At 37.6% G+C, this 23,977-nt stretch overlaps 1 protein-coding gene across 4 annotated transcripts; it reads right to left on the bottom strand.

The window, feature by feature from the left end:
* Window positions 1-284: 284 nt before the first annotated feature.
* Window positions 285-9,876, bottom strand: LOC131552607 (core histone macro-H2A.2). 4 transcript variants are annotated; one of them, XM_058796499.1, is made up of 11 exons: window positions 9,589-9,876; window positions 9,146-9,267; window positions 6,195-6,229; window positions 5,928-6,109; window positions 5,694-5,800; window positions 4,609-4,797; window positions 4,423-4,530; window positions 3,492-3,591; window positions 3,250-3,339; window positions 2,611-2,785; window positions 285-963 (listed from the first exon to the last, which is right to left on the bottom strand). In XM_058796499.1, exons 4-11 carry the CDS (start codon window positions 6,097-6,099, stop codon window positions 798-800), a joined length of 1,107 nt encoding a protein of 368 aa, XP_058652482.1. In that variant the 5' UTR covers window positions 6,100-6,109; window positions 6,195-6,229; window positions 9,146-9,267; window positions 9,589-9,876; the 3' UTR covers window positions 285-797. The 4 variants fall into 4 exon arrangements, with proteins under 4 accessions (XP_058652482.1, XP_058652483.1, XP_058652485.1 ...); XM_058796500.1 differs by lacking the exon at window positions 9,146-9,267; XM_058796502.1 differs by lacking the exons at window positions 9,146-9,267; window positions 9,589-9,876 and adding an exon at window positions 8,907-9,023.
* Window positions 9,877-23,977: the final 14,101 nt, after the last annotated feature.

Raw genomic sequence — 23,977 nt, 5'->3', positions numbered from 1 at the left:
TGAAAATTCAAAGGGATAAGGGATTTTCCTCACCTTCATGTTATTACAAACATATATGAGTTACTTTCCTCTGTGGAACACAGATAGTGTGTTTTTTGTCCGTACACTGGAAGCAAAGGGAACCGACACTGTTTGGTTGCCAACATTATTCAAGATATCTTTCATGTTCTGCAGAAGAAAGAAAGCCATAAAGGTTTGGAACGACACGAGGATGAGTAAATGAATTCATTTTTGGGTGAAGTTGTATATGAATGGAAACTTGTATGGAAAAAGAGAGCTCAACCTGTGGTGTAAAACATTTTTTATTTCAAAGCAGAACAAGAAACACTTTTTTTTTTTTGATAACCCAAAACGGTCAGAAACCACACATGATATCTAGTCAAAAACAACGGTCAAAAGTTCAACTCTGAACATGGAATGTAAAAACAAGGTCATTCTAAGGATAAAAATGGCAAACAATGAAGATTAAGTTGATCTAGTCTAAATGAATGTCTTTTCTTTAAAGGAGAACAGTGAAACATAAATGTGTACAGTACATCACTCACAAATATCCTTGTTTAAACACCTTCAAATAATCTGTTGTCAAAAACATATACCTACAACATCTTTCACCAAGCTGCACTACACTCCACTTAGTATGCTCCTACTAGCCTGGATGCACTCTCCGCTAAAGCTCACGTTCAACTCGTTTCACCTTCCCACGACGTCGAGGCTGACAAAACCAGTCAAAGCAAAGCTAAAACAGAGCTGCATAGAGGCGTTACACTTTCAAAAGAAATCAAACCCACGACTCAACATCACTTGGCGTCCATCTTTGCCATCTCCTGCAGGTATATCCCAATGCTCTCGCTGTCAAACAGAACAAAGTAAATGTTCTTCAGGGAGGAGGTGGTTGCTGAGACAAAATGGTTTGAAATGGCCTTCAGTATTAGCTGGGCTGCTGTCTGCTTTGGGAAACCATTTCTGAGGAAACAAAAATCAAAGATGTGAGATGATTTCTGGTTTCTAGGAACTACACTGAACAAAATTATAAATGCAACACTTTTGTTTTTGCCCCCATTTTTCATGAGCTGAACTCAAAGATCTAAGACTTTTTCTATGTACACAAAAGGCCTATTTCTCTCAAATATTGTTCACAAATCTGTCTAAATCTGTGTTAGTGAGCACTTCTCCTTTGCCGAGATACTCCATCCACCTCACAGGTGTGGCATATCAAGATGCTGATTAGACAGCATGATTATTGCATAGGTGTGCCTTAGGCTGGCCACAATAAAAGGCCACTCTAAAATGTGCAGTTTTATCACACAGCACAATGCTACAGATGTCGCAAGTTTTGAGGGAGCGTGCAATTGGCATGCTGACTGCAGGAATGTCCACCAGAGCTGCTGCCCGGGAATTGAATGTTCATTTCTCTACCGTAAGCCGTCTCCAAAGGCGTTTCAGAGAATTTGGCAGTACATCCAACCGGCCTCACAACCGCAGACCACGTGTAACCACACCAGCCCAGGACCTCCATATCCAGCATCTTCACCTCCAAGATCGTCTGAGACCAGCCACCCGGACAGCTGCTGCAACAATCGGTTTGCATAAACAAAATAATTTCTGCACAAACTGTCAGAAACAGTCTCAGGGAAGCTCATCTGCATGCTCGTCCTCCTCATCAGGGTCTCGACCTGACTGCAGTTCGTCGTCGTAACCGACTTGAGTGGGCAAATGCTCACATTCGATGGCGTCTGGCACTTTCGAGTGGCCCATGGTGGCGGTGGGGTTATGGTATGGGCAGGCGTATGTTATGGACAACGAACACAAGTGCGTTTTATTGATGCCATTTTGAATGCACAGAGATACCGTGACAAGATCTTGTTGTGCCATTCATCCACGACCATCACCTCATGTCGCAGCGTGATAATGCACAGCCCCATGTTGCAAGGATCTGTACACAATTCCTGGAAGCTGAAAACACCCCAGTTCTTGCACAGCCAGCATACTCACCGGACATGTCACCCATTGAGCATGTTTGAGATGCTCTGGGTCGCCGTATACGACAGTGTGTTCCAGTTCCTGCCAATATCCAGCAACTTCGCACAGCCATTGAAGAGGAGTGGACCAACATTCCACAGGCTACAATCAACAACCTGATCAACTCTATGCGAAGGAGATGAGTTGCACTGCGTGAGGCAAATGGTGGTCACACCAGATACTGACTGGTTTTCGGACCCCCCCCCGGACCCCTCCAATACAGTAAAACTGCACATTTTAGAGTGGCCTTTTATTGTGGCCAGCCTAAGGCACACCTGTGCAATAATCATGCTGTCTAATCAGCATCCTGATATGCCACACCTGTGAGGTGGATGGAGTATCTCGGCAAAGGAGAAGTGCTCACTAACACAGATTTAGACAGATTTGTGAACAATATTTGAGAGAAATGGGCCTTTTGTGTACATAGAAAAAGTCTTAGATCTTTGAGTTCAGCTCATGAAAAATGGGGGCAAAAACAAGTGTTTGCGTTTATAATTTTGTTCAGTGTATTTCTCACCACATTTGCATCGAAACAGCCATGCAGTGTATGAACTTCAAATCTAGTTCACTATCCATGATTGTGATGCTCACCGTCCGGCAGGTAGCGAAGGGAAGGCCACCGACTTGAGCTTCTTCTCCTCGGCAGCAGACAGACAGTTCTTGACTGTTTTCTCGAGCTGATCTTCGCACTTCTCTGAACCCCACTGAGGAACGTGACAATGGATGATGAAACGTGCTGCCATCCCATTGGCTTGGCTCACAGCCACTGCAGAGCAGAGGGAATAAGAAACGCTCCAGTCACAACAGCAGTAACAAACAGAAACGTCTTACTTCAGTATCTACAGGGGATTTCTTCCCGCTTTCTTGTTTTACTTTTAAAGCTTCCACACTTTTTGATCAAAGAATCAAAGGACTGAGGGTAACGAGTCCTTGTTTTGGGCTGATTTTCCATGGTATGTCAGGTAACAATCTTTGTAGCACACTTCTTAGTGTACAGATGTCTCCAAGCTATAAAAATCTTCAATTACTCCTCAAGATTTAGCTAATTTCCTTGACTTTTCCAGGCACATAAATGATCCTAAAAATCCCTAGTATTACTAGGTTTCCATGACGGCTATACTTTTTTTCTATATTAAAATATTTAACAAGGTCATTTCCTGCCCCTTTGAACATTGCTAGAGCACACACACTAATTCGAGTCTGCTTTCTGTCAAGAAATGAGACTTCAACCTGATGCGACCTCCAAAGGACCCTGGCTTTTTCTCAGCTCCTTGACTGTCTCTAGGAAATCTTTTCCTCCTGCTTTCTCCAGAGCGTTACCTGTGTTACAGCACAGAAAATACATTAGCTTTTGCCACATATTTCAATATACAGGCAAACTGACACTTGCTACACAAATCTAGCATTTTACCATTTAGCAAATGTAATTGACAATAATTTAATAATAGCTGACAGCAGCATTATGCACTGACCGATTCCCTCTTTCAGATCAATCTCTGCGTTTGTGGGATTGATGATTCCCTCCACTTTGATCGTGCCGATTTTGCTGATTTCACTCTCCGTAAGGGACAGCTGATAAACAAACCACAGTTAACTCATTATTGCATTAAGTTTTAAATCACCAGTGTATTAGCACTGCTACCATAAAAATGAGCAGATATATATATATATTCACAATACATGATTTTACTTCCGATATAAAATTAATCCAAACTGTAAATATTGTGATGATTTTGAGGGGTGACTTGCGTGGCAAATTTGAATTTTAGTTGATAACATTTAGGGGTTGCCAAGGCTAATATCATTTACTTTGATAGCGCTGAGAATCCTGTCCCTCCTCTTAATTATTGTAGTCGTTTAAAGATTCTGTAAAATGATTCCGTATAAATGTATTAATTTTTATTTTACTGATTTTTTTTTTTTTTAAATCAAATTCAAATTATTTTTCAAATTCATTTTTAATTATTTTAATAAATATTATGTAAAATAAATTGTTGTATACTTACACATTTTGAAATTTTATAATTATTATTTATATATTTATTTATAATTTATTCTAATTAATTTTTTTATTATAATTTCTCAAGTTTTGTATACTGAAGCCCTAGATTTTTAAAATCAAATTTTCACTTTTAATCAATACTATGTAAAATAAGTATTATATTATCAAATATATCAGCTTTATATTTGTCAACGACCACCCTGCTGTCTAAGATAATGGCACCTATTTATTTGTTTAGTCCAAGCCTGTAACAATTAAAAGTGAAAAATATATGTAGGTACATTACTAAATGTTCCTTGCATTCGAAGGTATATAAACTTTATAATGTGTGCTCTAAGTGTTAAAATAAGTTGAAAAATAACGAATTCTTGGTAATGTGTGATAAGCACAGCTATTTCCACCTTTTGTCCAAGGAACAAGCTTTTCGCAGAGAGAATAGTAAATCCCTCTCCTGGTCCATCTTCCACTGTTGTGTTGGCATCTGCCTCTTTGTCATTCTCTGTGCTTTTCTGCATGAAAGAAGCATTTTTAGTATTCTCACAGACAAACAGGGTACCAGAGCAACATATGTATGACACTGCACGCACTTTGGGTTTGCGGCCTGGTTTTCCTTTGCTCTTTTTGCTGGGTTTCTTGATGGGTTTCCGGTTCACCCTCTTCTCTGGAACGGTCACCTGAGTCTCCACCTTCACCCTGCCTCCTCTCTTCTTGGAGAGCAGCTCAGGATGGATGCGAGGCAGAACGCCACCATTTGATATGGTCACCCCTCTGAGCAACTATTCAATAATACAGAAAAACGAACTCATTAATGGCGTTCCTACAAGGACTATAAATTGTCAAAATGCAGATCCTAAAACATTACCAGTCAAAAAACTAGAATAATTCATATTGGTTAATGCATATGCTTATGCTTTCCAAAGCTGCATTTATTTGATCATAAACACAGTAAAATCTGTAATATTATGGGAATGTTATTGTAATTTAATGTATTTTTTTGTCCTGTGATGCAAAGCTGAAATGTCCAGTCTTCAGTGTCCTTGAGAATCCTTCAGAAATCATTCTAATACGTTGATTTGCTGCTCAAGAAACATTTCTTACTATTATCAATTTTGAAAGGACTGCTTTATAAATGTTTGAAGACAGATTTATTTATTAAGAAGAAATTAATACTTGTATTTCAAATCAATATTTTCCTTTTCAACTTTCTATTCAAAGAATCCTGAAAAAAAAAAAATCACGTTTTCACAAAAATATTAAACAGTAAAAACTTTAACATTAATAACAATAAATGTTTCTTGAAAAGCAAATTAGCATATTACTTTGCATCACAGGAATAAATTACATTTTAAAATGATTAAAATGGAAAACAGTTTTTAACTAATAATATTTCGCAATATTACTGTTTTTACTGTATTTTTGATCAAATAAATGCAGCTTAGGTGAGCATAAGAGATTTTTCAAAAACATTAAAAAAACATTATTCTAAACTTTTGACCAGTAGTGGATATAATAAGGTTGTGTAGCCTAACTAGTATAAAAGTGGACTACTCAAGCAAAGGTGCCATGGTAGTCTACAGCAAAAACAAAAAACAGCGAGTTGTTTTTAGACACAAAGAGTGCGCTAAACATTAACCCTACCCGACCTCAGTCTATTTAACATGTAATTCATTACCTGGTTGAGTTCTTCGTCATTGGCCACAGCCAGCTTGATGTGTCTTGGAGTGATTCTCCCCTTCTTGTTATCTCTTGCTGCGTTTCCAGCCAACTCCAAGATCTCAGCTACAAAAACATCAGTGCAACAGAGATTCTCAAAAACACTAATACAATTAAACGATTGCATGATGACAAAAGATTTTTTGGTAAAACATGATTTCATTCCACAACAAAGGAGAATCTGGATTCCCACCTGCTAAGTACTCAATGACAGCTGCCATGTAGACGGGGGCGCCCATGCCGATGCGATACTTATGGGTTCCTGTGCGCAAGTAACGCATCATCCTCCCGACAGGAAAAATGACTCCTGCCCGGGCAGAACGAGACAGCTTGGTGATCTTTTTCTTTCCTCCTCTGGCTGACATCCTGCCTTTTCTGTGGAGAAAAATCAAATGTTTCTTCCATCGTCATCTTATGATCAAGGCAACAATCCTCGTAATCAAAACATCATGTGACCCACCTCCTCTTGACTCACAGTGCCACTGGATGGAGTACCTACAGAGGAATCAAGACAAAATGATTCATTCATTAACATCTCTGAATGTAAACTCAACAGCCTCCATCTGCTTCAACAGATGATGATCACAGACACGCTCTTATCCATGTTAATGACTAAATTAGCACAAGAACAAAGCTAATACGAAGGCATATTAAAAAGTTACAGCTTTTTGGCCACAATTTAGTGACTTTTGATGACACACAAAAAGTTCAAATTTGGTTAACTCAGTTCAGCAAATTTGCATAAGATGTATAACCAAAAAAAAAAAACTAAAATCTAAATGTCACATATTGATCACTTGCCTAAAATCAAAGAACACGAACTTCAAAGCTGCAGGTATGGAGTGTCGTGGGAAAGCGGAGAAGATGGAATATTTACACATCTTCAAAATTGTAATATTTGTTGTAATCCCGAGGGCTATGTCATATCCTGTTTGTTTCACAGTACTCATAAAAGAGTAGGCAAAAATACCAGGATGACCTACTGCTCCCAGCAAGATTCTGAAGGTTTGTAAATGGCAGTGAAGCGACTCAATTGATGCTGCTAGGTCATGTGATAACGACAACATGGCGAATGTAGTACGTCTAGATTACATTCATTCTATACACATACTATTCAGAATTAAATCCATGCTATATAGAATGTACATTTTAGCGGCCACAAAGTAATTACTTATTCAAAGTGAGTACCTACTCTAGAGAGTATGCGATTTCAGACGCAGCCTTGGCGCCATCTTGTGAATACAAATAGGTATGAATACTTAAGTTTAAGGTATACTTTAGTTTTGACGCAAACATTTAGCGTATGCCTGCAGCCTATCGCATAGCCTTTTAAAGAAGACTCTGTGCTATGTACTATGCTTATAATGGAACGTATTTTGTGGAACTATGACGTCAATTTGTAGGCAAAAACCCGGAAGCGAGTGCATTTTAGCGCTTTCGGTTCCATCGTCCCAGGAGTCAATGGGTTTTTTGAATGGGATTTTGGTTAAATCCTTTAAATAAGGTCCGTGGTTCACACGGGCACAAGATACTTTCACGTTTTATTCTACGACATAAAACACACCAGTTACACCCCACTCGTGATTTTTTTAAACTGTTACGTTTAAAAAGACGGTTGCTAACAAGTTGCTAAATGGGACTACAGGCGCTGTCGGAGACATTCAACGTCATCACGCCGAACAGTTTTATCAATTTACAGTATTTTCCAACTGTAGGATTTGTAATACAATTAATTGTAGAAAAACCAATTAATAGTTTCCCGCATTTTATATTGTTGTTCGACAATGCAACACCCGTTTCACAAGACTGATGACGCATTTAACCTTGAAAGTTTTTTTGTATTCTGATTTTTTTTAAATATGCATGTACATTTATAACACTATACTTTGTATTATATCACCTTTGCATAAAAAAAAAACTAGTTAACGTTAATGCAAGGGTGTTTCTAATGCAGCGTCTATGAGAGGTACTGTAAATTTAACATTGTTTTCTCAACTGACTGCCGTTATTAGTCTCTCTCATTTCCCCCCCCTTTTTTTAAAAGTCATGAAAACTCTATCATGGAGTTCTTCTTTTGCTATCTGAGTAAGTGGGAATGCAAAAAAAATGTTTTTTGTGGTACTCTCCCATTCACTTCTCTTTAAGTTAACCTAACTATGAGGACTTCTGCTGCTGAGAAACCCGGAAATGGGAAAAAGGACCATTGTTAATTATATTCATACATTAATTATCATTATATGTTAAGCATATTTTTTTAATGGTTAAAAGTGCCCCAGGTAAGCGTTAAATAAAAAAGTTAAAAGTCCCCAGTTAAAAACAGCAACAAAGAGGTAAGATACAGAGAGACTGACATAAACTGGAGAAAGATAGCCATATAAATTAATACCATAATACCATTTCTGTGTTTGTCTCACTGTCCAATCAGTAGTTTATTTCATATTTATTTGGTAAATAGCTATGTAATTGGCAGGACAATGTGCATCTTGGTGGTCAATAAAAAAAAAGCTTAGTTATTTATTTGGATTTTTTTTTTTTTTTTGATGGATGAGATGTGACGTGTCCAGGACACGTTCTTCACATATTTCATGAGATTTGATTAAAAAAAAAATCGTTTATAAGCACTGCATGCTGCAAGGTATTTATTTATGTTGACCATTACACACAGTTTTTATATATTTGTTTATTTAGTCGACTAAAAGAAGGCATGAAAACCACACAATTTCGCCTAATTACACAAACATGACCCAGGGTCTGCGAATGGCTGTGAAGCAGCGCGTCTCTGCAGCGACCCCGCACTGCCATCGCGAATTAAAGGCGCAGCGCTTGTTTTAAGATAAACAGCGGGCATTCATAAACACGGAGCGCGATTCCTCCCGCTATAAAAAGTTTCGCCTCAAATATGTGTGACAAAAGACCCGCCTCCTGCCAGCAACAGCACGTTAACACCATTATATTCAGTCAGGATGCGGTACGTGATCGCAAGGCCATCGCCAAATCCGCGATTCAAAGCGTACGATCAAAGGCCTCGCCTTAACTTCACTGCTTTTCTATTAAACGCACGCAAAACACGGACATGTTTGTATTACAAACACATTAGGTCGTGCACAAATTTCATAATCTTGGTTTTTAACCCCGCTCCTCCCACATCAACTCAACCCCATTTTGTTTTTACCTCGTTGCATTTACATACAGTAAAACATCGCAAGCGAGTGATGCGTTTCAACGCGACGCGACACAGCTGGAACGCTGTTGTTGTAATCAACGCATCTGCAAGCGAGCTGCGTTCAGCTTCGAGTTTTATAATGAGAACGCTGTCGTTTCGTCGCGCGCGTCGCGTACAGTGTGCTCGAGCCGTATTCGCATGCATCGCATCGCGCGCTTATCAACTCGATATCTCGTGCCAATATTTACCTGTTTGTTCTCTACAAATGCGTCATGTACGAAATATATCTGTCCTCTGACAGGCGCAAATAAGGAGCAGTTCCTGGTCTTATTCCTATTCCCTGTCCTTGTGTGCTGAGCCTCTGCTGTTCCTTAAAAAAAAAAAAAAAAAAAATTACAGAGAGAGAGAGAGACACCGCGAAAAACTACAGCAGCCAGTACCACCGTACTGTCGATGGAGGCAGGCTTTAGGCTACTGCTGCTTCTCATTTAAAAAACATTGCATTCAAGATATGAAATACATTAAGAGCGCAGCCAGTGCAATTCATGCTAAATGCACCGATAAGCGAATACAGGATATATTATGTGGATATAATGCACTATTAATCTCATCCAAGACGCGGTTATTAAGAGCAGCGTGCAAAAATAATCCGTCACAGACAGCTGCAAGTGACTGGGAGATTGATACTTACTGTAAAAATCTCTCTTCACCTGGTCTCTACGCGATGGTGTGTTGATCTTCATTCATAATGAACTCAATATGATGTGCGCTTTGAAAAATTTACCTCGCGCGTTCCCTTGAGTGGTGCACTTAAAAATCAAACATCTTCATCGCGAGTTAGGATTGCTATATAGCTGCTTGGTTTTGTATATAAATCTCTGGTTAATGCAGAATCTGATCTCGAATAATAGCCTGTTTCAATAGCGTTTAGTGTCTGCACAATCTGTGCTAGACCAAACTGGTTCTACAGAGGGCAGTCAGAGATCAGAATTCAGATGCGCTGTTGTGCTGCTGTGGTCCGGTAGGGGGCGGTGTTGTATTAGGTTGGGTTATGTTTCCCCAGAGCCCATCAGACAAGGACTAGCGTTGCTCTGGGACGAACCAGAATCAAATATTAATTTTGAAAGTACATTTTAAGCATGCACATTGCATAAAATATGTTTTAAATAAATGCAAATTCAAGTTACACATAGCAGGACTGCGAGAAACATCAGTCATGTAATCAGGTTTCATGTTTTCATCCAAAATGTCGCTTACTGAATGGTTCCCAAATATGATCATCCTTATGCGAGAAACCCCATGCTAAAATTTAAAAGGCAGCTATATATTTAGAAGACCCAAATTATACTGTGAATGAAATAATATAATACATTCATTAGAGTTGCATTCATTTTTGCTCACTAAATTACTGTACTGGGTGTCAAGTAGGCTACATTTTTTCCCTCGGTGTCCGTATAATAATAGCTATTGGTGTGGACTTTATTAATACTTCATTGTTATTATTAGCATTATTGTGAGCAGGCCTCTACTGTACTAGGTTGTTTTTGTTTTTTTCATCTTCTTTAACCATATCCACAGAGACCCTTCTTACTCAATCCATTCTTAAATGATGTCTAAAAATAAACAAATAAAAAAATACTTTTGAAAGAAACCTACAAGATTTTATGTTAAAATTGCTTCTGAACAAACACAATGTGTAATTTCTGTTTAGATGGTAAGTGACAGTAAAAATGAATTAATAAATAAATAATCTTTTAAATTTTTTTTTTTTTTTTAATGTAACTAAAAATATAGAGGACAGCTGAGTCTGCAATACCCATTGTGTGGCAGATTCCATATGCTACCACAGATAAACTTTGAAAATGATTTCCCCAGCCCTGCACACTCTTTTGGGGGCAACTTTCAGGGATAAAGTGAGCCTTGCCTTCAGAACAGGCCCAGGAGGATGCTGGGAAGAGTGACATGCGTGCTCTTAGACAGCAGAGCCAGACTGAATTATCTAAACACCTGGTTCCAGCAATCTAAACAAAGAACTGGTGCTGACCGGACCTGGTCTACAGGGGCCCTCGGCTCCAGCATCTCTGCAATATATACTTCAAATAGAAGTATGACATACGCTTACCAATAAAACTCGGTCTGTCTCAAGTTTGGTGATGTTTAGAGAAATGACATCTTCTTTAAGTGAGTGAAACTAAACAAAATGTGCTGCATCAGCAAGCTGAAGAGAAAATCATTTTCCTTTATTTTAATAGTGCGAGCTGAATGTAAATACAGACGGTATGCTTATTTGTGGTGAAATCTGACTTCTCAAAATATACATCTTACAGAGTATAACATCACATAAATTCCAACCTGTGTTACATGCAAAATGAAGCCGGTTTTTTATGTTTTCCATCTGTGTTTTCATATAGCCGTTTGGTGTCTTGACGCTGAATTAATTTTCCCTACTTGCTTATTTTAGCACTCTTCCAAGTAATATGCCACTGATATATACCTTGTTATTCTCTATAGGAGTGTGAGCAAGTTATTTATTGTGGGAACCTGTCAATAGATGTATCCTTATTGCACTGTCCATTATGCATTTATTCTTTAAGAATTATATAATAAATGAACATTTAAACATTTTTTGCATAAGGGATGTATGATGACGTATAATTTTTGAAAGAGTGTGTTTGTGAGTGAGAAGAGATTGTGTGAGATTGTTTGAAGATTTGATATTAGCTTGTTGTCTTGTTGAGATGTTGAAGTTTTGCCTGGTTTTGTATCTTGTAAGCCTCTGTTTGTTTTAAATTCACTGTATGGTGGTCTTGTACTCTTGCTTTGGAGAAACTGACATATATAATTAGAGGAAACATAGCTGTATTAAGTAAGATAGGACCCCCTTTATACAATTTAGTAACAGTTATTATTATTTAACAATAGCAAATACAAAATGTAACTAATTCTCTTATGTTAATTAATTAATAAATAAATTAATTAATTAATTTTTCATTCCATTATTATTTTTATTATATATGTTGGGGTTCAATTTTTATTCTATTATTATTATTATTTTAACTTTATTATATACAGTGGTGGCCAAAATGAACACTAGTATTTTCACTAGCTAAAAAATGATTTTAAAGGGGTCCTATTATGCTTTTTCACTATTTGAATTTTAGTCAGTGTGTAGTGTGTATGTTTGGGCATAAAAAGATCTACAAAGTTACAAATCACAAAGTCCACTTCAAAGGGACATATTTCGTATTTAAAAAAATCCCTTTTCAAGAACTACAACGAACCTGTTGGACTACTTGTAGTTTGGACTACAAAGTTGCTTTCCGGTGTTTGTGACATCACAACGCGGCTCATTAGAATATCATTAAAATAAACCCCGCCTACAGAAATTGAATGGTTGGCCGGAGAACGCTTGGTTGAGCGCTGCACGTTTCAAAATCGAAACCAGGTGCTTGTGTTTTTATATCACTGTATTTCTGAAGGAAACCGACTGTCTTCAGAAAAATTTGGAGGTCATTTTCATTTCATTTTGCATGTAATGTCTGATAAAGCAGCGTTTGTGAGCGGAGCGCTGGTTTGTGTACAGCGTTACCAGGGAAACCTGGCTCTCTCCCGCTCCAACAGCGCCTCCTGCTGGCAGATAATTAATTTGCATATATATGCCGCCACAAATAGTGTAAGTCTGTGGGACTGTGGTATAAATAACTTCAACTGTATAACAGTTTAACTGCAATTCATGTTATAATGTTAGAGTTAAAGAACAATAAACATAATACATATGATGTATTTATTATTATTATTCTGCGCGATCCTCTTGTTCAATATTCTCGGGGTCTGTATTGATATGGCAATATTGACACCATCCTGCTTTGGCAAGGGGCGGGGCAGCACTGAAACACCATCTAAGCTGTTCCAATCACAACGCACTGGGACAGCTAACCAATCACAACACACTTCGTTTTTCGGAAGGCGGGCCTTCATCAAACCCGGAACTAATCGAGCCGTTTGTGTCAGGCTGGGGAGAAAGGTATTGTAATAATGTAAATTATTTGAAAAATAATGCGATTTTCGAACCACCAAGCATGAGACCATGTTCTACACCCCCAAAACAAAATCAAGACTTTGTAAAAGAGCATAATAGGACCCCTTTAAGTCAGTTTTCTTTTGCTGGAGTGTGTCAGTAGGAAATATCAGTTTACATTTCCAAACATTCATTTTGTCATTAATTGTAATAATCATTGAGATTTTTGTTTGCACAAGGAGTCTGACAACAGCCAGTGCTCCACACAGAGATCTGATCTGATCATCATCCAGTCTGTCTGGAATCACATGAACAAACTGAGACAGACTCAATCCAGATGAACTGTGAAAACAACGTCTCAAAGATGCTTCAAGAGACCTACCTGCAAAGCTACAGTACTGTTAAAAGTTTTAGGCACTTGTGTAAAAATGCTGTAAAATGAGGATGCATTTTATTTAAATTCTTTATCAATTAACTTCTATTAACTAAATTAAATCAACATTTAGTGTGAGCATCCTTTGTGTTTAAACCAGCTTTTGCCCTCGGTGCACTTGCGCATAGTTTTTCAGGTAGCTTTGCAGATATTTCCCTCAGAAAATGCAGATTTTGATGTACCGTTACATGTTTGTTTTTTGTTTTTTTTAATGGTGTCGTTTAAGACTTTTGATATCAAGGCAAGAGCGCAAGTTGTTTGTGAGGAGTCCTTAACAGGAACAAGCTTTCCTAGCAGTGGCATGATTAAAAAAAACCATCATAAAAACCCCCATCATGCAGCTCCGGCACGGCTACCTTTGCCAGGTATTTTTAGGCCTCAGACAAGCAGGCGATGGTGCGTCTCCCTCTCCCAGACCACAATCCACAAAAAGAGCCACCCTTGGGGATGCTGTGAATAGCCCCCCTTCTGTTTAACCCATCCCTCTAAGGTCCAGTGTCATTGCAAAGGACCCTTAGAGAGTCCCAAAGCAGAAAGAGCTGTACAGAGAGGGAGAGAAAGATAGCGAGGGTAACAGAGGAAGAGTCTCAGATTACACTCAAAGGGGGCTGTCGTGTCAAAATAGGCCTTCAGAGTGGCGACAAACCATGGGCCACCGACCTTACCCCTTTGCCAAGCCGAACATTCCTGCCGGATATTTTTAGAGGTGGCATTTAAAGTTGGCAAAGTATCAACTCCCAGGCAATCTGCAGTATTTCCTGTTCCTGTAAAAGAGGGAGGTCTGGGACGCAAATGCCCACACAGACAAGGCCTGTCTAAAAATAGACGTCAACCACGTTTTCCTTCAATTTGATATTTTCTCGATGTGTAAATTACAGTTTCGTTTATAAACCAGAACATATTGTGTTGTGCTGAAACAGAGCATTGTTGACATTGCTGTTCAATATTGAACGAGATGAATTATGGTCCTGGTCCAACCTAAAATACACACACTCATGTAGATCTGTGAAAAGTCTGGGCGGCTGCTTTGATCACTGTTTATGAGGAAAGCGCCAGAATGACCAACACGTCATCTGTCCAAATTTGCTAGTTAAGCCAAACATTCCTCATAGTGGTTTAATTTGAAACAGGTTAGCCCAGGTTAGCCCATTTTAAAAGGTGAAATATCAGTTAATATTCAGCGAGCGCCATTTAGGCCACGAGTCATTTGAGAGGAGATTTTATTTGTTGGTGAGGCAATATCTGTAACTTGATGTGTCACATCATCTCTGAACATTACATGTATGATCTTGTTGATGTTTATAAATGGGCATAGAATATTGAGATCTTGTGTTTCTCCCTGCCAATCAATCGTGTAATTACTTTACAATAAGGCTTGGTTATAGCACAATATGCATTTTGAATGAATTGTAGTGCATTTGACTATGTTTTTTTTATTTAATTTAATTTAATTTTTTGGCCTATAGAGGTCACAGGAAAAGAAAATGTTGCAAGCAGCATTCAAACATGGTCTTTCCATATGAGCACTACATTGCACAAATCACTAAGCCATGTCCCTGATATTCAGCTTTTACTCTAATAAAGTAAAAAGATAAAGATCCATCTCCATTTCATATCTGAGAACAACTTGTCACTTATCTGGCACTTAATGTTTGCTCTGCATTAAATGATCACCCTTGACTCTGGCCACAGGGACGCATAGATCACTGGAAGTGTGTGAAATGAACAAGACAGCTTCCCTGTTAACAAGGGCAGCAGCAGTGAAACCAGCCCTAGTGTCACAGATGCTTGAATAAGTGCCTGTTTTTTTGTTGGAGCTGGGATAGACAGAATGGTGATGACAGCGTGTTTCCTAAAGATAGTGTTTTCCGTGACATGGGCTAATTGGCGACGAAAGGCTGAACGTAACTGGCATTATCGGATCTGAGTTTATGATCCTCAGACAAAACTGAGAGTTTTATTGTCCTTTTCCATGATGTTATGAGTAAAATTCATGCTTAAATTCTTTTATTGTTTCCAAAGCGTAAAATCTACATTCAAGATAGTATACTAATGTCTTTTCCATGACCTCAAATTTATGAACAGTGTTGGGGGTTGGGAGTTACGTAATCAGATTACTTTTTTCAAGTAACTAGTAAAGTAACGCATTACTTTTTAATTTACAAGAAAATATCTGAGTTACTGTTTTCCCATTTATTGACTGACAGCTCTCCTGTCGCCATGTTGGGAGAGATCAGAAGAGCAGAGGTGTTGTGTGCGCTGTGTGAACATGATCTTACTGTAGTTCTAGACTAAATGTGAATGTGCATTAATTCATCTCACTCAGCAAAATGAATTAAAACAGTGAAATGCAAACTCAGAATATGACGCAAACCTGCAATAATTAAATATGTTATATATCACAAATGTATCTAATCCCATTTTATTAACCAATGTCTTTGCTGCTGACCTTTGATGATCCAGTTCAACCATACTAATAAGCAAACATGACTTTAGATAAACTAACAATTGTGCTTCATTGGGTTTTTTTTTATTGCTGAAGAGTGTTGAACTTTCTTCTCCTGTGTTCTGCTGTACAGACGTGAATTTACTTTTCCATCAGCCTGAGGTTTATTCATTACACTTTTTGGTGTGAAAGGGCTTTTACATTTGCTATAAATATAACTTCTTATATTAAAAACAAACAATCAAGCCCTGCTCATATTTAAAAAGTAACGTGAAAGTAATGCAAATGTAACGGAACGCATTACTTTCCATAAAAGGTAACTACGTAATGTAATTAGTTACTTTTTTAGGAAGTAGCGCAATATTGTAATGCATTACTTTTAAAAGTAACTTTCCCCAACACTGCTTATGAATATGGGTGAACAGTTTCACCTGTGAGTTAGTCAACATGTGATTAGGTTTGCCAACTGTGCCAAAGAAAAAATACAATTTTTATACCACATATGTATTTTGAAATTTCAGTAAACCACATTGTAAACAGAAACTAATCGTAACACATTCACAGTATATGCCTTGTGAATTAAAAACAGAATTAGGTGGTGAAATATATTTTATCTTACATAGCATTACACACATCCCAATTTAGCATCTGTCTTGGAAAATTATAACTATAATAACAAATAATAATAACAAATCCCTCCCTCATGTACAACCTACAGTATGTGCTGTTTAGTAACAGTAAATGTTTTTTACAACACGTTTTTTTTTTTTTTCACATGACAGTTGACAACACTATGTGAAATATAACCATTTTACGTCTTTTGATGTTTGTCCAAGTGAAACAGCATATGTAATGAGAAAACATGTTTGTTTTTATTCATCAGGAACTGATTAGACTGTGAAAGTGAATGTTACAGGCCAGAATGTCTGGCAAGGGGTCAAGGTTTGGTGGGTTAGCATGGTCCAATTATGGAAGCCCATTACCACTTAAAGTATGATTCTGTAAGTCATAAAAGTTCAGTGACATTTACTGTTGTTTGGTGAATTTTGTGGCCTGAGACATTTCTCATTATTATAAAATGCTGTCATTATTATGAGAATGTTTCCTAATATAAAGAAATGTAAGTCATAATTATAAGATTGTTACTCATTATTATCACTTATAGAATCATGACGTAACTTACCTAGTTCAACCAAAACAATACCCTGCTTTTTTAATAGTATGGACAAAAAAAAAAAAATTCTGAATAACTTCTTTTGTGATTTACAGAAGAAAGAAAGTCGTACAGATTTGGAGCGACATGAGGGTGAGTAAATGATGACAGAATTTACATTTTGGGAAGAACTATCCCTTTAATGTCTTAGTGGTTTGACACACAGAGGTGCAGACCGTTCTCCAACACTCACTCGATACCTGGAGGAGTGCGTCATGCAGCATATGTCAGACCTGGAGAAGAAGGCTTTGGATCTGGCCAGCGTCCTCCTAGCTTTGCATCCATCTGGAAAACGAGTCTGGCCCATAAATCAGAGGATCTAGCGAGATACACTATCACGGGCTGGCAACAGGACCCGCAACAGAAATGGAGGTCTATCATGAAAAAAGAGAAAAGTTACGACAGCAACATATAGAATTGCCCTCACAAATACAGATGTTTCTGGAAGCGCAGCAGCTCCTTTCCCAGCAACAGCGTTCACCATCTGCTGAATCAATCAGTTCACCTTTTCTGCGTACCCCTGCACACCAAGCGCTTACCCAAGATAAACACTGCTATGTTGTGTGAAATGAGAGAGAAGTCAAGTCAAGTAGAACATTAGAATCTGAGCACTGATGGGGAAGCACAGGTTTGATTGTGTGGAATGAGTCTACACTAATGGTAAAGATTATTCATGTTTTTATAATAAGTTCATAGGCTGCATTTTTTTTTTTAGCAGAAATACAGTAAAAACAGTAATATTGTGAAATATTAATTCAATTTAAAATAACTGTTTTCTATTTTTATATATTTTAAAATGTAATTCATTTCTGTGATTCAAAGCTGAATTTTCAGCATCATTACTCCAGTCTTCAGTGTCACATGATCCTTCAGAAATCATTCTAATATGCTGATTTGCTGCTCAGTTATTATTAGTGTTGAAAATAGTTGTGCTTTTTATTATTTTTGCGATAATAGAGATTCTCAGCCAATTCTCAAAAATGTATTCGGGTCTATTCTGATAGTGTAGTGCTGAACAATTTTAAATGCAAATACTAATTCAAGTAACTAATCGTGCAGATAAATATATATATCAGCTGTGGGAAGTGAGGAGAAAATCTTTCCCATATGTTTTGTTGTTGATGTCAACACTAGATGACTAATCACTCTAAGGTATTTTGACACAAATTTATCTGTCACTTGATAGAAGCCAAATTAAGCAGATGCAACGTGGGCAGGTTGTGCAACATGCCTTCATCATATTCTTAGGCCTGTGTAGTTCATGCAAATATTAATGTGTTTTGATGTTTGATTGTAAGTATGTTTTTGTTTAGTTTTGGATGATAAACAGTTTTGGTACTGTTTTGAATCACCACTTGAGGTCTAGAGTAAATTTGGGCACTAAAGCAAACCAGCTGAGACTCACTGCTGCAAAACTAACAGCCCTGAAAGTACTTTTATACTACACTGGTTGTATAAGATAATAACACCATGGTATTTTGATATACATCATGAAATATAATATTTACATGGTAGTTCAAAGAATGCCATAGTATTACTGCAGTACATATCCACTTTTTTTTTTTTTGTCAGCATAGCTTGTGTCCATTCTTTGTAATCTGCAGTTATTTTTATTTTAATACAGTATGCAAAGGTAGTGAAAGTCTTGTACACTAACTATGTCTTGACAACTCTGATACGTCCTGTTTAGGCCCTTTGTTTATTGGCTTGTCACTTTGAAGGACAGTTACCGCAACAACATCACATAACAGTGTTGAATTTCAAAGACATGGCGGCATGCAGGCTGCTCATGTGTGCATCCCTTTGAAGCCCATGACTAGTATCGGATACAAACAATACTGGATAAATATAGAGGCAGTACCATTAGGTATTACGTGGAAAAGTAGAGCGGAACCTCTGCACCTTTCACATATAAAACCCTAAAACACACCAGAGATGAGACTCATGCTAGGTTAAAAAAAATCTGTAATTTAATTATAATTGTATATATAAACAGTATATATATATATATATATTTTAAGGTCTCTTAACTAGTTGCTAATTAGCATGCATATTAATAGAATATTAGCCATTTATTAGTAGTAATTAAGCACATATTAATGCCTTATTCTACATCCCTAATCTTACCCAATACCTAAACTTAACAACTACCTAACTAACTATTAATAAGCAGCAAATTAGGAATTTATTGAAGGAAAAGTCATAGTTAATAGTGAATAAGTGTTCCCTAATCTAAAGTGTTACCTATATACATGTACTGTATATACATATATACACACACACACACACACACACACATATACTTGTATGTATATATATATATATATATATATATATATTGAGGTGATGGTGGTGTAATTTATTTAGCAAGGATGCATTAATTAGATCAAAAGTGACAAAAATACATTATAATGTTACAAAAGAGTACATTTTGAATAAATGCTGTTGTCTCTTGGCAGACGCTTTAATCCAAAGCGATTTACAGTTGAGGAAAACAGCAAGCAATTCATCATAAGATGGCAATAAACAAATAAGAGCATAGAAAAAGTGAAATAATTTTTTTCTTTTATTTTAGGTGGACGAGGAGGCTGTTGTTACGGGTTCGTGGTTGTAGTTTAACTTGAAATAAAGGTCAGGAGAACGAAGTAGCATCAACTCACTTTTCCATTTAATTAACAAGTAGCTCAGACAAAGACAAGGGGAAAACTGAGGACTTATAATGGGATGAGAACAAAAGAGCGAACAAGATAATGCAAATCAGGTGGGGACAATGAACGATGATTAACTAATAAGAACCAGAACTAAACCAAATAAGGGAAAACAGGAACTTAGGAGGGCAGACACATGAAAGCTGTTAGATGCTCGTGGATTTTTAACTTGTTATCCTGAAAATCCTGAAAACATGTGATGGTATTTACAAAATAAGCTTTTTTTTCTATTGGATATATTGTAAAATGTAAATAAATAAAGTGTGAGGGCTTTTTTTCAGAAAATATTTTATTCAGCAAGGATTGTTCAAAAAAGATCACAGTAAAGACTCTCACATTGCTGTTCATTTGAACTTTCTGTTCATCAAAGAATCATAAAAACAGGGTTTGCACAAAAATATCAAGCAGTACAACTGTTTTCATTAATAATAATGAGAAATGTTTCTTGAGCAGCAGATCAGCATATTAGAGTGATTTCTGAAGGATCATGTGACACTGAAGACTGGAGTAATAATGTTGAAAATTCAGCTTTGATCACAGGAATAAAATACATTTTAAAATATATTTAAATAGAAAACAGTTGTAATAATATTACACAATATATATATATATATATATATATATATATATATTGAGGTGATGGTGGTGTAATTTATTTAGCAAGGATGCATTAATTAGATCAAAAGTGACAAAAATACATTATAATGTTACAAAAGAGTACATTTTGAATAAATGCTGTTGTCTCTTGGCAGACGCTTTAATCCAAAGCGATTTACAGTTGAGGAAAACAGCAAGCAATTCATCATAAGATGGCAATAAACAAATAAGAGCATAGAAAAAGTGAAATAATTTTTTTCTTTTATTTTAGGTGGACGAGGAGGCTGTTGTTACGGGTTCGTGGTTGTAGTTTAACTTGAAATAAAGGTCAGGAGAACGAAGTAGCATCAACTCACTTTTCCATTTAATTAACAAGTAGCTCAGACAAAGACAAGGGAAAACTGAGGACTTATAATGGGATGAGAACAAAAGAGCGAACAAGATAATGCAAATCAGGTGGGGACAATGAACGATGATTAACTAATAAGAACCAGAACTAAACCAAATAAGGGAAAACAGGAACTTAGGAGGGCAGACACATGAAAGCTGTTAGATGCTCGTGGATTTTTAACTTGTTATCCTGAAAATCCTGAAAACATGTGATGGTATTTACAAAATAAGCTTTTTTTTCTATTGGATATATTGTAAAATGTAAATAAATAAAGTGTGAGGGCTTTTTTTCAGAAAATATTTTATTCAGCAAGGATTGTTCAAAAAAGATCACAGTAAAGACTCTCACATTGCTGTTCATTTGAACTTTCTGTTCATCAAAGAATCATAAAAAACAGGGTTTGCACAAAAATATCAAGCAGTACAACTGTTTTCATTAATAATAATGAGAAATGTTTCTTGAGCAGCAGATCAGCATATTAGAGTGATTTCTGAAGGATCATGTGACACTGAAGACTGGAGTAATAATGTTGAAAATTCAGCTTTGATCACAGGAATAAAATACATTTTAAAATATATTTAAATAGAAAACAGTTGTAATAATATTACACAATATATATATATATATATATATATATATATATATATATATATATATATATATTTATCAAGCAAATGCAACCTTTCTAACCATTAGAGACTTTTTTCAAAAACATTGAAAAATATTACCAACCCCTGCAAAACAGTGTATGTTTTATTATAAAAATGCGTCATTTTAGCTAAATTTTTGATCATAGTATATATATTAGTATTTTGACACTCAGATCATTATGGAGTTTTTGGATGTTAATATCACTATAAGTGCCCCTGACAGTCATTGTTAGTGACCCACCAGGGGGCATCTCGCATCTGAGCAAAACGACCGAGGTCTGAATAAGGAAACAAAGGCTGTGACATGAGCTCCATTCATCGCGTCTCCACTTTATTTTAGATGTGACTGAGCACAGTGTTTATAGAGCAGGTTCAGTGACCTCTGGAGCCGCGCTCATAAAGGGGTGCTGACCTGTTGGCAGCACAACCCGAGAGAAGTCCTTGACCCTGGGGAGGAAGAGTTTATGTAAGCCCCAGGGCACGGCCTGTTTGGGCTCCGCTGTGGCTTTCAGGTATGTATCGCTCCATTGCCTTTAATGGCTCTGGAAACTTCCAAATAAGCCTGCTGTGTGCTTAATTCAAACAGAGGATGAAAATATGGATCAATAAATATGTAAACGACACACCTGTTGCTTAGTTGTACTAAGAATGGAGACCGACAGAGAAGAGGTTGTACAGCTCTCAAATGAAACCATTGATCAGTCCATCAAATCAAACCTAATCCGTGCAAATCAAGGCAAAAGAAGTGAAGCTGGTAGCTACTGTGAAGTCCTGCCTGTTATGATTTATGAATACAGCTGGGGAAGAGGGACACCTGTCCACTCCTTCATCAGCAGACCTGCAATCTGACACAGCATGCTAACCTGAGCGAGAATGTCACCCGGTGCACCCCTGAGGTCAACACGGGCCATGTCTCAATGACAGACCTCTTCAACACGGCCTTGTTCCTCCGGCCCTGTGACACCCACTCACCTACTGACCTCTGACAGTCCCTAAAATATACAGTGAGGTCCAAAAACAAAAAACAAAAAGGTTTTGAAAAAATGAAAACAAAGACACACAAGCTTATAAAACAAAACAAAATTTCAGATTCTGCACTATTTCCAAGTCTGTATCTAATAAGTAAATTTCTGGCTTTGATCATGTGACTCTTTGTACAGACTTTATATTAATTTATGTTCATTTTTCAGTTAAACTTAGAAGAATGGAAGGTTACACTTTATTTAAAAGTAATGTTGTTACAGTGTAAATACATACTCAGTAATATTAATGAACTACACGTACTGTTAAGGTTAGGGTTAGTTGCTTGCAATTATGCTTACATTACTGTTATTATAAAATATGTATTAAGTACATGTAACTACACCTTAAAATACATTTAAATTCATGAATTTAGCAGATGTTTTGGTTACACTTTATTTTAAGGTGTCCTTGTTACAGTGTAATTATACATTTAAGTACCGAGTATAATTAACTACATGTACTTAATATGTGACCCTGGACCACAAAACCAGTCATAAGTGTCAATTTTTTTAAATTTAGATTTATACATTACATTGATTTATACAGCTTTCCATTGATGTATGGTTTGTTAGGATAGGACAATATTTGACCAAGATACAACTATTTGGAAAATCTGGAATCTGAGGGTGCAAAGAAATAAAAATACTGAGAAAATTACTGTTGCGAGCAATCATCAGACAAATCGGGATCCATTTGCAGCTTCTTTATTAGAATGGTCAAACAGAACAGGGTAATAGGCCAGCAACGGGAACAGAGTAGGCTAGGCAGAGACGTAGTCGGGAGAACAGGCAGAATAGTCAAGGCAGGCGGCTTACGATCAGAGTCCAGGGAAACAGTCCAAATCAGGGCAACCAGAGAGGGATCACAGAATCGAGAATCAAGGCCGGGATAACAACAGGAAAGTAAACACGGGTATGGAAACGCTCAGAATGACAGCCGGGGCAAATCAAGACTTCGCAATGAGTGTCAGGAAGTGTGCTGCTTATGTATGGGTGTGTGAATGAGGTGCAGGTGTGGCAAGGTGATTAGGCCCAGGTATGAGGGGTGATGGGAAACTGAGTCCGAATGGGAGTTAATATTCAGGGGATGGCTCCCTCTGGTGGCGGAGAGGGTGTTGTGCGGGAGCTCCGATCGTAACAGAGCCCTCCCCCTGCGAGCGGCTCCTGACGCGAGGAGGCAGACGACGCCGGGGTCTTCCGCGAGGTCGAGGGGCCGGCTTCTCCGGATGCAATCGGTGGAACTCCTCCGTGAGAGTGGGGTCTAGGATGTCACCTGCGTTAACCCATGATCGCTCCTCCGGACCGAACCCCTCCCAGTCGACTAGATACTGTAGGGCACTGCCCCGGCGTCTGGAGTCTAGCAGTTCATGCACTCGATACGCCTCCTCGCCGTCGACCAGAATGGGCGGGGGAGTCTGCGGCTCAGCTCCCTCCTCTGACACCCCTCTCGGACCACCAGCGGGTTTCAGCAGAGATACATGAAAAGTTCTAGCCGAAATGATACAGGGGTAATTTGTCTGGAAATTTTGAACTGAGTTTCTTGCATGGAAGTCGGAGGCGAAGATCCCGAGCCGAGAGCCAAACCCATTGCCCCGGCTGGTA

The sequence above is a fragment of the Onychostoma macrolepis genome, chromosome 13 (genome assembly GCF_012432095.1).
Source record: "Onychostoma macrolepis isolate SWU-2019 chromosome 13, ASM1243209v1, whole genome shotgun sequence".
Taxonomy (NCBI): Eukaryota; Metazoa; Chordata; class Actinopteri; order Cypriniformes; family Cyprinidae; genus Onychostoma; species Onychostoma macrolepis.
Note: the sequence above shows the minus strand (reverse complement) of the source record. Positions and strands in the feature narration are given on the sequence as shown.